This window comes from Gallus gallus, chromosome 4, assembly GCF_016699485.2.
Source record: "Gallus gallus isolate bGalGal1 chromosome 4, bGalGal1.mat.broiler.GRCg7b, whole genome shotgun sequence".
Classification (NCBI taxonomy): domain Eukaryota; kingdom Metazoa; phylum Chordata; class Aves; order Galliformes; family Phasianidae; genus Gallus; species Gallus gallus.
In genome coordinates this window covers 90,276,058-90,292,058 of record NC_052535.1, presented here as the reverse complement: position 1 = coordinate 90,292,058, position 16,001 = coordinate 90,276,058, and the positions used below count along the sequence as shown (strand labels likewise).

The following is a 16,001-nucleotide window of genomic DNA, read 5'->3' as shown; positions in this document are numbered from 1 at the left end:
CCCCCAAGATCTGAGAATGGGAACCCCTTAAGGTTTGTGAATGAAGACCCTACGGGGATCCATCCCATTGCTTTTAGGGCTCCGGGGGCTGCGTGTCCTTTGGGGATTGGGGTTCTGTTCCCCTAAATGTTGGGGAACCCCTCTGAGATTGGTGATTGAGGACCCTATGGGGCTCCATCCCATCGCTGTGGGCTCCAAAGGGCTGCACATCCTTTGGGATTGGGGTTCTGCTCCCCCAAATGTTGGGGATCCCCTGAGATTGGTGACTGAGGGCCCCCCATGAGTTGTGAATGAGACCCCCTGAGTGTTATGAATGGGAACCCTGCGAGATTTATGAATGGGGACCCCCCAAGATCTGTGACTGAGGACCCCATGGGGGTCCATCCCATTGCTGTGGGCTCTGCGGGTCAGTTCATCCTACAGGGATTGGGGTTCTGTACCCCCAAATGTTGGGGAACCCCCCGAGATTGGTGGCTGAGGACACCCCAGGAGTTATGAATGAGACCCCCTGAGTGTTATGAATGGGACCCCCGCGAGATTTATGAATGGGGACCCCTCAGTGTTTGTGACTGCGGACCCCACGGGTCCCCACCCCGTTGCTTTTAGGGCCGTCTCATCCTTGCAGATGGGATCCCCCCCTTCCCCCCCCCCCCCGCCCCCCGATTTCGGCTCCCCCCCATTGCTGAGCGCCCCATGGCGGCGGTGGGAGCCTAAAAATGCCCATTTTTAGGCAAAGGAACCCAAAGTGAAGGACAGGAAAGGGCCGAGGAGCGGCGGTGCGGCCCTTCCTGCCGCGTCCCGGGGGGGGGTCGGGGTGACAATGGGGTCAGTGGGGTCAGTGGGGTCATTGGCAGCCGGCCGCCCCGCTGTGGGGCGCGGTGCCGGATGGGGCCGCAATGCTTGGAAATCCCAAAGGAGGAAAAGCTCCACGGGAGGAGACTGAAAAAGCGCCGACCCCAAAAACACAGGAAAAGGGGGAAAAAAACCCAACCCCGTGACGACAATAGGGCGGCCCCAAAGCTGGGGGGGGGCGGCTTTGGGGTGGGGGCTGTGGGGCTCCGCTGTCGTCCTGTGCTGTGCGGGGAGGGGGGGAGAAACTCTGCCCCATAGGCTGCATTGGGGCCGCCCCACTGCGAGAGGTGTGGGGTCAATGGGGACAGAGAGGGGCAGCGTATGGGGTCAGGGGGGACACTGAGGCACAGTGCATGGGATCTGTGGGGAAACTGAGGTATGGTGTATGGGGTCTGTGGGGTCACTGAGGCACAGAATATGGGATCTGTAGGGAAACTGAGGCACAGCATATGGGATCCATGGGGCACAGTGTATGGGATCTATGGGGGAACTTAGATACAGCATATGGGGTCTATGGGGAACTGAGGCACAGCATATGGGGTCTGTGGTGACACTGAGGTATGGTGTATGGGATCTGTGGGGACGCTGAGGCACAGTGTATGGGATCTGTGGGGAAACTGGCACAGAATATGGGATCTATGGGGAAACTGAGGCAGAGAATGTGGGATCTGTGGGGTTACTGAGGCACAGCATATGGGATCAATGGGCAAAGCGTAGCACAACATATGGGGTCTGTGGGGGAACTGAGGTGTGGTGTATGGGGTCTGTGGGGACGCTGAGCTGCAGTGTATGGGATCAGTAGGGAAATTGAGGCACAGCATATGGGATCCATGGCGCACAGCATATGGGATCTATAGGGAAGTGAGGCACAGCATATGGGATCTGTGGGGAAACTGAGGCAGAGAATATGGGTTCTATAGGGAAATTGAGGCACAGTATATGGGGTCTATGGGGAAACTGAGGCACAGCATATGGGATCAGTGGGGAAATTGAGGCACGGCATATGGGATCAGTGGGGAAAGCGTAGCACAACATATGGGGTCTGTGGGGGAACTGAGGTATGGTGTATGGGGTCTGTGGGGCAACTGAGCTGCAGTGTATGGGATCAGTAGGGAAATTGAGGCACAGCATATGGGATCCATGGCGCACAGCATATGGGATCTGTAGGGAACTGAGGCACAGCATATGGGGTCTATGGGGGAAACTGAGCCACAGTGTATAGGATCTGTAGGGAAACTGAGGCACAGCATATGGGATCCATGGGGCACAGTGTATGGGATCTATGGGGGAACTTAGATACAGCATATGGGGTCTATGGGGAACTGAGGCACAGTATATGGGATCTGTGGGAACACTGAGGGACAGAATATGGGATCAGTGAGGAAACCGAGGCATGGCATATGGGATCTATGGGGGAAACTGAGGGACAGAATATGGGATCAATGGGGGAACTGAGGGACAGCATGTGGGATCTATGGGGGAACTGAGGCACAACATATGGGATCTGTGGGGGAAACTGAGGCACAGAATATGGGGTCAGTGGGGAAACAGGCACAGAATATGGGATCTATGGGGGAACTGAGGCACAGAATATGGGATCTGTGGGGAACTGAGCCACAGCATATGGGATCTATGGGGGAACTGAGGGACCGAATATGAGATCTATGGGGAAACTGAGGCACAGCATGTGGGATCTATGGGGAAACAGGCACAGAATATGGGATTTATGGGGAGCTGAGCCACAGTGTATAGGATCAGTGAGGAAACTGAGGCACAGCATATGGGATCTATGGGGAAGTGAGGGACAGCATATGGGGTCAATGGGGAAACAGGCACAGAATATGGGATTTATGGGGAGCTGAGGCACAGCATATGGGATCCATGGGGCACAGTGTATGGGATCTATGAGGAAACTGAGCCAGTGTATAGGATCAGTGGAGAAATTGAGGCACGGCATATGGGATCTATGGGGGAACTGAGGGACAAAATATGGGATCTATGGGGGAATTGAGGGGCAGAATATGGGATCTGTAGGGAAACTGAGGGACGGCATGTGGGATCTATGGGGGAACTGAGGCACAGCATATGGGATCTGTGGGGGAAACTGAGGCACAGAATATGGGGTCAGTGGGGAAACAGGCACAGCATATGGGGTCTATGGGGGAAACTGAGCCACAGTGTATAGGATCTGTAGGGAAACTGAGGCACAGCATATGGGATCCATGGGGCACAGTGTATGGGATCTATGGGGGAACTTAGATACAGCATATGGGGTCTATGGGGAACTGAGGGACAGCATATGGGGTCTGTGGGGAAACAGGCACAGAATATGGGATTTCTGGGGAGCTGAGGCACAGCGTATGGGATGAGTGGGGATACTGAGGTGTGGTGTATGGGATCTGTGGGGTCACTGAGTCACAGAATATGGGATCAATGGGGAAACTGAGGCATAGAATATGGGATCTGTGGGGAAGTTGAGGCACAGGATATGGGATCAATGGGGAAAGTGAAGCGCAACATATGGGATCTATGGGGGAACTGAGGGACAGAATATGGGATCAGTGGGGGAACTGAGGCACAGCATATGGGATCCATGGCGCACAACATATGGGATCTGTGGGGAAACTGAGGCACAGTATATGGGGTCTATAGGGAAATTGAGGCACAGCATATGGGATCAGTGGGGAAATTGAGGCACGGCATATGGGATCAATGGGGAAAGCGTAGCACAACATATGGGGTCTGTGGGGGAACTGAGGTATGGTGTATGGGGTCTGTGGGGACACTGAGCTGCAGTGTATGGGATCAGTAGGGAAATTGAGGCACAGCATATGGGATCTGTAGGGAACTGAGGCACAGCATATGGGGTCTATGGGGGAAACTGAGCCACAGTGTATAGGATCTGTAGGGAAACTGAGGCACAGCATATGGGATCCATGGGGCACAGTGTATGGGATCTATGGGGGAACTTAGACACAGCATATGGGATCTATGGGGAAACCAAGGCACAGCATATGGGATCTGTGGGGGAACTGAGGCACAGCATATGGGATCTGTGGGGAAACTGAGGCAGAGAATATGGGTTCTATAGGGAAATTGAGGCACAGCATATGGGATCTATGGGGAAAACGTAGCACAACATATGGGGTCTGTGGGGGAACTGAGGTGTGGTGTATGGGGTCTGTGGGGTCACTGAGGCACAGGATATGGGATCTGTGAGGAAACTGAGCCACAGTGTATGGGATCTATGGGGAAACTGAGGCACAGCATATGGGGTCAATGGGGAAGGTGAGGCACAGAATATGGGGTCTGTGAGGTTACTGAGGCACAGCATATGGGAGCAGTGGGGAAACAGGCACAGAATATGGGATCTATGGGGGAATTGAGGCACAGAATATGGGATCTGTGGGGAAACTGAGGGACAGAATATGGGATCAGTGAGGAAACCGAGGCATGGCATATGGGATCTATGGGGGAAACTGAGGGACAGAATATGGGATCAATGGGGGAACTGAGGCACAGCATATAGGATCTATGGCGGAACTGAGGGACAAAATATGGGATCTATGGGGGGACTGAGGCACAGCATATGGGATCAGTGGGGAAATTGAGGCACGGCATATGGGATCAATGGGGAAAGTGAAGTGCAACATATGGGATCTATGGGGAAACTGAGGTATGGTGTATGGGATCTGTGGGGTCACTGAGGCACAGCATATGGGATCTGTAGGGATACTGAGGCAGAGAATATGGGATCTGTGGGAAAGTTGAGGCACAGCATATGGGATCAATGGGGAAAGCGAAGCGCAACATATGGGATCTGTGGGGGAAACTGAGGCACAGCATATGGGATCAATGGGGGAACTGAGGGACAAAATATGGGATCTATGGGGGAACTGAGGCACAGCATATGGGATCAATGGGGGAACTGAGGCACAGCGTATGGGATCTATGGGGGCAACTGAGCCACAGTGTATAGGATCAGTGGGGAAATTGAGGCACGGCATATGGGATCTATGGGGGAACTGAGGGACAGAATATGGGATCTATGGGGGAACTGAGGTACAGAATATGGGATCAATGGGAGACTGACGGACAGAATATGGGATCTATGGGGGAACTGAGGTACAGCGTATGGGATCTATGGGGAAACAGGCACAGAATATGGGATTTATGGGGAGCTGAGCCACTGTGTATAGGATCAGTAGGGAAACTGAGGCACAGCATATGGGATCTATGGGGAAACTGAGGCACAGAATATGGGATCTATGGGGGAACTGAGGGACAGCATATGGGATCTATGGGGGAAGTGAGGCACAGCATATGGGGTCAATGGGGAAACAGGCACAGAATATGGGATTTATGGGGAGCTGAGGCACAGCATATGGGGTCCATGGGGCACAGTGTATGGGATCTATGAGGAAACTGAGCCAGTGTATAGGATCAGTGGAGAAATTGAGGCACGGCATATGGGATCTATGGGGGAACTGAGGGACAGAATATGGGATCAATGGGGAAACTGAGGGACAAAATATGGGATCTATGGGGGAATTGAGGGGCAGAATATGGGATCTGTAGGGAAACTGAGGGACGGCATGTGGGATCTATGGGGGAACTGAGGCACAGCATATGGGATCTGTGGGGGAAACTGAGGCACAGAATATGGGGTCAGTGGGGAAACAGGCACAGAATATGGGATCTATGGGGGAACTGAGGCACAGAATATGGGATCTGTGGGGAACTGAGGCACAGCATATGGGATCTATGGGGGAACTGAGGGACCGAATATGAGATCTATGGGGGAAACTGAGGCACAGCATGTGGGATCTATGGGGAAACAGGCACAGAATATGGGATTTATGGGGAGCTGAGCCACTGTGTACAGGATCAGTAGGGAAACTGAGGCACAGCATATGGGATCTATGGGGGAAACTGAGGCACAGCATATGGGATCAATGGGGGAACTGAGGGACAGAATATGGGATCAACGGGAGACTGAGGGACAAAATATGGGATCTATGGGGGAACTGAGGCACAGCATATGGGATCTATGGGGCAACTGAGCCACAGTGTATAGGATCAGTGAGGAAACCGAGGCATGGCATATGGGATCTATGGGGGAAACTGAGGCACAGAATATGGGATCTGTGGGGAACTGAGCCACAGCATATGGGATCAATGGGGAAACTGAGGGACAGAATATGAGATCTATGGGGGAAACTGAGGCACAGCATGTGGGATCTATGGGGAAACAGGCACAGAATATGGGATTTATGGGGAGCTGAGCCACTGTGTACAGGATCAGTAGGGAAACTGAGGCACAGCATATAGGATCTATGGGGGAACTGAGGGACAGCATATGGGATCTATGGGGGAAACTGAGGCACAGCATATGGGATCCATCGGGCACAGTTTATGGGATCTATGGGGGAAACTGAGGCACAGCCTCCGTGCTGGAAAACCCCATTGCTTTTCCCCCCCATGTGTGGGATGGGGGCTGAGTTTTGGGGCCGTTGTAGGGGTGAAGAAGAAGACGAAGGTCATCAAGAACAGCATCAACCCCGTATGGAACGAGGTGAGCGCCACCCTTCCCCCCCCCCCCCAACCCCGACCTTATAGGGCCGGGTTGACCCCATAACCCCATCCTGACCTTATAGGGCCGTGTTGACCCCCCCATAACAGTATCCCAACGCGCTACGGGATCTCTCTTTATAGGGCTTTGAATGGGATCTGAAGGGCGTTGCTTTGGACCTGGGATCTGAGCTCTGTGTTGTGGTTAAGGACCATGAGACTGTGGGGAGGAATCGGTGAGTGGGGTTGGGATTGGGGTCGGGGGGGGGGGCGACCCCAATATCCCCCCCCTCAGGCTCCTATTTGCAAAGCCTGGGGCGTGCACAAAGTGCACGCCCCAGGCTTTGCAAATGGGAGCCTGGGGGGGCAGGAATGTGGTATTTAGGGTCAGCTGTGTGGGTTGGGAGGGTGGGAGGAGAGCAATGTGGTGTTTTAGGGTGGGGGGGACACACAAAGATGAGGGTTGTTTGCTAACCCTTTCCCCCCCCACCCCAATCCCGTTGTCCTTTTGCCTTCGCTGTCTGCGGAGGAAACGAAAGGAGACGGATTTGGGGAGGGGGGGGGGGGGAGGAAATGGGAGCGGAATTCCCCCTTTTGACCCCTCTGACCCTATAGGTTTTTGGGAGAGGCCCGCGTCCCCCTACGGGATGTGCTGTCCTCCCCCAGCCTGGCGGCCTCCTATGATGTCCCATTGCTGGATAGCAAGAAGCAGAGCACCGGGGTGAGGCACAGTGGGGTGGCGGCACAGTGGGGTGGGGGCACAGTGGGGTGGGGATATGGCAGTGGGATGGGGGCACAATGGGGTGGGGGCACAATGGGGTGGGGGCACAATGGGGTGGGGACCATGGCAGTGGGATGGGGATATGGCAGTGGGATGGGGATATGGCAGTGGGGTGGGGATATGGCAGTGGGGTGGGGGCACAATGGGATGGGGGCACAATGGGATGGGGGCACAATGGGATGGGGATATGGCAGTGGGATGGGGATATGGCAATGGGGTGGGGGCACAATGGGATGGGGATCATGGCAGTGGGATGGGGATCATGGCAGTGGGATGGGGATATGGCAATGGGATGGGGGCAGAATGGGATGGGGATATGGCAGTGGGATGGGGGCACAATGGGATGGGGCACGATGGGATGGGGACTGTGGCAATGGGATGGGGATATGGCAATGGGGTGGGGGCACAATGGGATGGGGATCATGGCAGTGGGATGGGGATATGGCAGTGGGATGGGGATATGGCAGTGGGATGGGGATCATGGCAGTGGGATGGGGATATGGCAATGGGATGGGGGCAGAATGGGATGGGGGCACAATGGGATGGGAGCACGATGGGATGGGGATATGGCAGTGGGATGAGGACATGACGATGAAATGGGGATATGGCAATGGGATGGGGATATGGCAGAGGGATGGGGATATGGCAATGGGGTGGGGGCACAATGGGGTGGGGGCACAACGGGATGGGGATATGGCAATGGGATGGGGACCATGGTAGAAGGATTGGGGATATGGCAGTGGGATGGGGATATGGCAATGGGATGGGGGCACAATGGGATGGGGATATGGCAGTGGGATGGGGATATGGCAGTGGGATGGGGATATGGCAATGGGATGGGGGCACAATGGGATGGGGGCACAACGGGATGGGGATATGGCAATGGGATGGGGGCACAATGGGATGGGGGCACAATGGGATGGGGGCACAATGGGATGGGGGCACAATGGGATGGGGATCATGGCAGTGGGATGGGGATATGGCAATGGGATGGGGATATGGCAGTGGGGTGGGGACGCAGTGGGATGGGAGCACGATGGGATGGGGATATGGCAATGGGATGGGGACCATGGTAGAAGGATTGGGGATATGGCAGTGGGATGGGGATATGGCAGTGGGATGGGGATATGGCAATGGGATGGGGGCACAATGGGATGGGGATATGGCAGTGGGATGGGGATATGGCAGTGGGGTGGGGGCACAATGGGATGGGGGCACAATGGGAAGGGGATCATGGCAGTGGGATGGGGGCACAATGGGATGGGGATATGGCAGTGGGATGGGGATATGGCAATGGGATGGGGGCACAATGGGATGGGGGCACAATGGGATGGGGATCATGGCAGTGGGATGGGGATATGGCAGTGGGATGGGGACCATGGCAGTGGGATGGGGTCACGATGGGATGGGGATATGGCAGAGGGATGGGGACGCAATGGGATGAGAGCATGATGGGATGGGGATCATGGCAACGGGATGGGGACCATGGTAGAGGGATTGGGGATATGGCAGTGGGATGGGGATATGGCAATGGGATAGGGGCACAATGGGATGGGGATATGGCAGTGGGATGGGGACACAATGGGATGGGGATCATGGCAGTGGGATGGGGATATGGCAGTGGGATGGGGATGCAATGGGATGGGGGCATGATGGGATGGGGACCGTGGCAATGGGATGGGGACGCAATGGGATGGGAGCACGATGGGATGGGGATATGGAAGAGGGATGGGGATATGGCAGTGGGATGGGGTCGCAGAGGGATGGGGACCATGGCAGTGGGATGGGGTCACAGTGGGATGGGGACCGTGGCAGTGGGATGGGGACCGTGGCAGTGGGATGGGGACCATGGCAGTGGGATGGGGATATGGCAACGGGATGGGGATATGGCAATGGGATGGGGGCACAATGGGATGGGGGCACAGTGGGATGGGGATATGGCAGTGGGATGGGGACACAATGGGATGGGAGCATGATGGGATGGGGATATGGCAGTGGGGTGGGGACGCAGTGGGATGGGAGCACGATGGGATGGGGACTGTGGCAATGGGATGGGGATATGACGATGAAATGGGGACCATGGCAGTGGGATGGGGACGCAATGGGATGGGAGCACGATGGGATGGGGACCATGGCAGTGGGATGGGGATCATGGAAATGGGATGGGGACACAATGGATGGGGATGTGGCAGTGGGATGGGCACATGGCAGTGGGATGGGGATGCAATGGGATGGGGGCATGATGGGATGGGGATCATCATGGCAATGGGGTGGGGACACGATGGATGGGGACATGACGATGAAGTGGGGACATGGCAATGGGATGGGCATATGGCAATGGGATGGGGACACAATGGGATGGGGACCATGGCGATGGGATGGGGATATGGCAATGAAATGGGGACACGTTGGGATGAGGACGTGGCAGTGGGATGGGGACCATGGCACGGGGATGGGGACACAATGGGATGGGCCCATGGCAATGGGATGGGGACATGACGATGAAATGGGGACACAGTGGGATGGGGATGTGGCGATGGGATGGGGATGTGGCGATGGGGTGGGGACACGGCAATGGGGTGGGGACACAATGGGGTGGGGACAAAATGGGATGGGGACATGACAATGAAATAGGGACACGGTGGGTTGGGGATGTGGCAATGGGATGGGGACATGGTAGTGGGGTGGGGACACGGAAGTGGGGTGGGGACGTGCCTTTGGGACGGCAATGTGTGACGACTCCCCTTTTACCCAGGCTTCCCTCATCCTACAAGTGTCCTACAGCCCTCCTCCGGGCGCTGCCCCTCTCTTCCCTCCCCCAACCCCCCCCGAGGCCGCCCCGGCGGCGGTGGCAGAGTCCGACACTCTCACTGGTAATGCGGGGGCTCCACGGGGGGACGCGTCCCCCATAGCCCACCCCACAGCGGCCAGGGACCCGCAGCAACCTCCCTGCCTCCCGCCCCGCGCAGAAGTGGCCACCGAGGAGGAGGGGGAGGACCAGGCGGTGACGGGGGACGAGACGGAGCCCCCATCCTCGGGGCCGCCGGGCTCGGAGCCGCCCTCGGTGCCCCACAGACCCCCGGCTCCCCGCGGCCGTGGGGTGAAGCGCAGGAGGAGCTCGCCCAAAAAGCCGCTGTCCAACAAACCTCAGGACTTCCAGGTGAGACCCCTGTGGGTCACGACTGACCCCGGGTGTCGTCACCGGCGAGGTGACCCCAAGGTGTCCCCGTGGGCCCGGGCCGACCCCTCCTCTTCCTCCCTCCCCCCAGATCCGGGTTCGGGTGATCGAGGCCCGGCAGCTGCCCGGCGTTAACATCCGGCCCGTGGTGAAGGTGACGGCGGCGGGGCAGACCAAGCGGACCAGGATACGCAAAGGCAACAGCCCCCTCTTCGACGAGGTGAGGGGGGGACGCTGGGAGGGGGCGGTTGAACCCAACTACACCCAACCTCCGGGCTTCATCTCCGCCGCCAGGCCCATCCTCATCAGCCCCCCACCCCTGGTGATGCGTGGGGCCGGGGGGGCCACCTCCGTCCCAGAGCGTCGTCCCGGCGGCGTGTCCCGTGCTGGGAGTGCCACGCTGCATCGCCCCTCTTCCCCACAGACCTTCTTCTTCAACGTCTTCGAGTCGCCAGCCGAGCTGTTCGACGTGCCCGTCTTCATCACGGTGAGCCCTCCCCCGCCGCGTCCCCCTCCCCAGCCCACGGATGTGGCTCTGCCCCACCCCCCCCATGGGCTCACCGCTCCTCCCGCAGGTCCTGGACTCGCGCTCCTTCCGCATGGATGCGGTGATCGGAGAGTTTCGGGTAGGGATCCCTCCCATCTCCTCGTCGGGTGGTGAGGGGTTGGTGGTGGGACTCTGTCTTGGAGGTCTTTTCCAGCCTTTGTGACTGATACCGGGAGCTGGGATGGGTTGGGGTTGGACTTGGGGGTCTTGGGGGGCTCCTTCAGCCTTTATGCTTCCATCATTCTCCTATTCTGTGTCTGGGCACGGCGGGGAGGGGGCAGTTTGGTGACCCTGGGGGTCTTTTCCAACCAAAACGATTCCATAATTGAGTGGACGTGCAGATGGTGGGCTCATGGTTGGACTGGATGACCTCGGGGGTCTTCTCTAACCTGAATGATTCCATGATGGCATCACAGATGTGATGGGCTGATGGTTGGATTTGATGACCTCGGGGGTCTTCTCTAACCTGAATGATTCCATGATGGAATCATGGAGGTGATGGGTTGGTGGTTGGACTCAACGACCTCGGGGGTCTTCTCCAACCTGAATGATTCCATGATGGAATCATGGAGGTGATGGGTTGGTGGTTGGATTCATCGACCTCGGGGGTCTTCTCCAACCCGGATGGTTCCATGATGGAGTCATGGAGGTGATGGGCTGATGGTTGGAGTCGGTGATTTCAGGGATCGTTTCCAACCTTAATGACGCACTGATTCTATGGTTTCTCTCTCTGTGTCTCACAGATGGACGTTGAGAGCATCTATTCGGAGCCGAGTGAGTTCAGTGTCCGCCCCCCCGTGTTCCCATAGGAAAGGCAGAGGTGTTCCCTATCCATCGCCCCTTCCTGGGAGGTGTATCCATATGGGTTCAATGCGGGGTGAGGTCCATTGAGTCCTCCCTGTGTGGGAGTCACAAGAAGGGACAAAGTGACTCCCGTTAAACGTTTCCTACCCCCATCCTTGCCAATCATGACAATTAAGCACAGGGAGTTTAGCAGCTGGGGGGCCAGCAGAGGCAACACAGCGCTGCCCCATCACACCGCCCCATTCCCCCCCCCAGAACACGCGATCCTCAGGCGGTGGCTGCTGCTGTCCGACCCGGAGGACTTCACGGCGGGGGCAAAGGGGTACCTGAAGGTCAGCCTGCTTGTGCTGGGCCCCGGGGACGAAGCTCCTGTGAGTATCAGTGCTGGGGGGCGTCCAGCTGCCCGCTGCTGCCATCCGGATCGGCGCGTTGACCCATCGGCCACCCCACAGGTGGAGAAGAAGGACGTCTCTGAAGACAAGGAAGACATTGAGGGGAACCTCCTGCGACCCACGGGGGTCACCTTGCGAGGGGCTCAGTTCTGCCTGAAGATCTTCAAGGCTGAGGATTTGCCCCAGAGTGAGTGGTGGGTCGGTGCCGTGGCATCGTGGAGGGCTGTCGGCCGTTGGGGTATCGCACGGTTACGATGTGTGGGACGGAGCACCCGTGGGTGCTGCAGATCACAGCCCCCCCCCAAGCAGACCTCTCCCCCCGCAGTGGACGACGCCGTCATGGACAACGTCCGGCAGATCTTTGGCTTCGAAAGCAACAAGAAGAACCTGGTTGACCCCTTTGTGGAAGTCAGCTTTGCAGGGAAGACGGTGAGTGGGGCACAGCTCTGCGTCCCTGGGATGGGGGTCGGGGGGAATGTCGCCTTGGGGCGCTGCTGGGGCAGTGGCTGGGCTGTGGGGATTCCAAGCAGCGGGGGGAGACCCATCCCTGCTCCCACCCTTCCAGCTCTACTCGAGGATCCTGGAGAAGAATGCCAACCCGCAGTGGAATCAGTGCCTGACGCTGCCGGTGATGGTGAGCGCCGTGCCCACCCCTCACCGCCCCGCTGCCCCCGGCCGCCGCTCACCGCTCCTCTCTGTCCCCAGTTCCCTTCCATGTGCGAGAAGATGAGGATCCGGGTGACCGACTGGTGAGCCACGGGGAGGGGATGGGGTGGGGACCCTATAAAATGGGAGGAGCTGGGGAGGGGATGCGCTGATGGATCGGGGGGCACCCGGCGTGTGCTGAGGCGTGGGCTGCGTTCCAGGGACCGTCTCACACACAACGACGTCGTCGGCACCGCCTACCTCTGCATGTCCAAGATCTCTGCGCCCGGCGGGGAGCTGGAGGGTGAGTGGGCGGTGGGATGGGGCTCTGTGCATGGCATGGGGAGCACGGCGTGCCCACGGCTGCAGCTCAGCGTTGGCTGGGAAGAGGGAGCAGGCAGGGTGGGCTCTGTCTGGTTCCTGGGGCTGGGGGAGAAATGGGGGCGTGGGTAGGGGCATGCTGGTAGCTCTGTTCGTCCTACATGGTGGTGGATCCGTCCATCCCATGGTGCTGGCTCTGCTCATCCTGTGTGCTGGTGGCTCTGTCCATCCCGTGGTGGTGGCTCCATCCGTCTTCTGGTTGTGGTTCCATCCATCCTGTTGTGGTGGCTCCGTCCGTCCCACGGTAGTGACTCTGTCCATCCCGTGGTGGTGACTCCATCCATCCTACAGTAGTGGCTCTGTCCATCCCATGGCGGTGACTCCAACCATCCTACAGTATTGGCTCCGTCCATCCCATGGCGGTGGCTCCGTCCATCCCATGATGATGTGTCCATCTTGCGTGATGGTGGCTGTGATTATTCTATATGACCATGGTTCCACCCCCCCTGTGGCGATGGTGGTTCCATCTGTTCCGTATGGTGGTGGCCCCATCCACCCTGCGTGGTAGCTCTGTCCGTCCCACGGTTGTGTCTACATCTGTCCTGCGTGGTGGTGGTGGCTCTGTAAGTCCTATGAGGTCCCTCCGTCCACCTACCCTGCACGGTAGTTCCCTGCATCCCGTGGCGGTGATTCCGTCCGTCCCCTGTCCCCGTGCTGTTTGTTTTTGGTGGCATTGCCTGCTGGCTGATGGTCCTGCAGGCCTTCGTTCCTCCTGTGGCCGTAGGAGGAGGTTGCTGCGGGGCTGCATTGCATACAAGGTTTTGCATCCTGTCTCAGTCCGTGTGCACTCTGCAACCGCCGTGGAGGGCTGCATGGCCGTGTTGCAGCCTTCCTGCTTCCCTGTTGGCACCAAACCTCCCAGCAACAGCATCTGCTTTTCCCATCGCCTCCTCCTGTCCCGCAGCCTTCCCTGCTGCCCCTCCTGACCTCTCTCCATCTCTTTACGCTCCAGATGCGTTTCCTGCTCTCACGAAGCCTCTGAAGGCCACAGACCGTACGTCCCCTTAGAGCCTCTTGGTTTGTGGGCACTTGGGTAACTCCTTTCCTTTAGGGTGTGTGGTGCCGGGAAAGGGCTGCGCTGCCGTCCCCTCCGGTGCCTTTGGGGTATCCCCATTGGGCAGCGGTGGCGTTGGAGGTCTCAGGGTGACAACGTGTTGCACGCTGAGCGGTCGGGGTCCGGTGTTGTGCTGGGAGCTCAGTGCACGCGGATTTGGCTCTTCACTGCTCATCTGCTCGAGGTGCCCAGAAATGAGTGGCGCCCGTGGCTCACGCTGCCTCGTGGCACAGGGCAGCCCTGAACCCACGCAGCTCCCAGCCCGGGGATGCTCTGCGCAGCTTCCAGCGCCTTCCCTGTCCTGGCAAAGGGTGTTTGCGGGGACACAGCGCTCCACCCGCGGGTCCCTGACGTCCCCTTCCCCTGTGCCCCCCAGTGGACGACGGGCTGGGCTTCCTGCCGACCTTCGGCCCCTGCTACGTCAACCTGTACGGCAGCCCCCGTGAGTTCACCGGCTTCCCGGATCCGTACGAGGCGCTCAATTTAGGAAAGGTGAAATCAGCTTCTTCCCAGCATGGCCCAAAATAAATTAACCTTCCTTCCTTCCTTCCTTCCTGCTGCTGCTGCTGCTGCTAACCCGGGCTGGCTTTGTTAGCAGGAGCCCACGCTGCGCGCTCTGTCCCCGCTGGCTACGCTCCCCCCGGCACCGAAATAGCGCTCCTGCTCTGACCTCTCTGCCCTGAAGCCAACGAGAGCGGAGGCGGAGGACGGGGCGGTGGCTGCTGACCCTGTCCTGCTCTACCCCAAGGGCGAGGGCGTCGCGTACCGCGGCCGGGTGCTGCTGGAGCTGGAGACCAAGCTGGCGGAGCACGGGGAGCTGAAGGTGGAGGACATCTGTGCGGATGACATCCTGCGGGTGGAGGTAATGGGGTGGCTGCGCTCTGACGTGGCCGATGGAAGGGGGGACGTCTCGCAGCTGATGGTCTCCCGGAGGAGGGCGTTCATCCCAGCGTGTCCGCCTTGCTCCGTCCGAGCGGACCACGGTGGACGTGGATGTGCGGCAGATTGGCTTTCCAAGAGCAGCAGCCCCACCTCCCACAAGTTGCACTCGGCGATGATCCGCACGGGTCCCTTCCAGCCCGGGTCGTTCTCTGGCACCGTGACCTGGAGTGCTGTTGCAGATGCACTCCTGGCGCTCGTGTCTTCAGAACTAACCTTCCTTTTCCACACGCACAGCTCCAGTCTTCTCCTCTGTTAGGTTGTTCCTAAACATCTCACCCCACATTCTGTCGACACGCACAGTGTTCTTTCCTGCATTCGTCTCTTCCACCTCAGAGGCTTTGCCGTGCTGTGGTATGTCGGGTCATCGTAGCAGAGCGGTGATTGCATCTCCTCCCCGTTCCTGTGCCTCTTGCAGAAGTACCTGCGGCGGAGGAAGTACTCCCTCTTTGCTGCCTTCTACTCGGCCACCATGCTGCAGGACGTGGACGATGCCATCCAGTTTGAGGTCAGCATCGGCAACTACGGCAACAAGTTCGACAACACCTGCTTGCCCTTGGCCTCCACCACGCAGTACAGCCGGGCCGTGTTCGATGGTGAGCAGCACCACGGGACTGTCTGTGCGCTGGCGGGGAGTGGCTGTGGGGGTCTCCATCCTTGAAGGCCTCCGAACCCCAACTGGAGGTCTTCATACCCAACTGGAAGCCTTCAAAACAAAACCGGGGTCGTTAAAACCCAACGGGAGGCCTTCAAACCCCAACGGGAGATTTTCACATCTCGATTGGACATCCTCAAAACCCAACGTGGGGCCTTCAGAACCCAACGGGGGGCCTTCAAAGACCAACGGGGGGCCTTCA

General features: G+C 58.2%; 1 protein-coding gene across 10 annotated transcripts in view; it reads left to right on the top strand.

The window, feature by feature from the left end:
- The first annotated feature begins 5,154 nt into the window (after window positions 1-5,154).
- Window positions 5,155-16,001, top strand: part of DYSF (dysferlin) — a 61,557-nt gene continuing 50,710 nt past the window's right edge. For 4 of the 10 annotated variants that reach the window (XM_025149873.3, XM_025149867.3, XM_025149869.3 and 1 more), the window contains exons 1-18: window positions 5,155-6,427; window positions 6,568-6,659; window positions 7,039-7,144; window positions 9,960-10,364; window positions 10,474-10,602; window positions 10,807-10,869; window positions 10,958-11,008; window positions 11,673-11,703; window positions 11,989-12,104; window positions 12,186-12,312; window positions 12,451-12,554; window positions 12,691-12,759; window positions 12,831-12,874; window positions 12,992-13,074; window positions 14,104-14,145; window positions 14,582-14,697; window positions 14,954-15,067; window positions 15,563-15,740. In XM_025149873.3, coding sequence (XP_025005641.2) covers window positions 6,212-6,427; window positions 6,568-6,659; window positions 7,039-7,144; window positions 9,960-10,364; window positions 10,474-10,602; window positions 10,807-10,869; window positions 10,958-11,008; window positions 11,673-11,703; window positions 11,989-12,104; window positions 12,186-12,312; window positions 12,451-12,554; window positions 12,691-12,759; window positions 12,831-12,874; window positions 12,992-13,074; window positions 14,104-14,145; window positions 14,582-14,697; window positions 14,954-15,067; window positions 15,563-15,740 — 2,086 coding nt within the window. In that variant the 5' untranslated portion in view covers window positions 5,155-6,211. Of the gene's footprint in view, window positions 6,428-6,567; window positions 6,660-7,038; window positions 7,145-9,959; window positions 10,365-10,473; window positions 10,603-10,676; window positions 10,870-10,957; window positions 11,009-11,672; window positions 11,704-11,988; window positions 12,105-12,185; window positions 12,313-12,450; window positions 12,555-12,690; window positions 12,760-12,830; window positions 12,875-12,991; window positions 13,075-14,103; window positions 14,146-14,581; window positions 14,698-14,953; window positions 15,068-15,562; window positions 15,741-16,001 lie in introns of those variants that run through there. The other 6 variants (XM_025149874.3, XM_025149871.3, XM_025149868.3 and 3 more) reach the window with 4 other exon arrangements.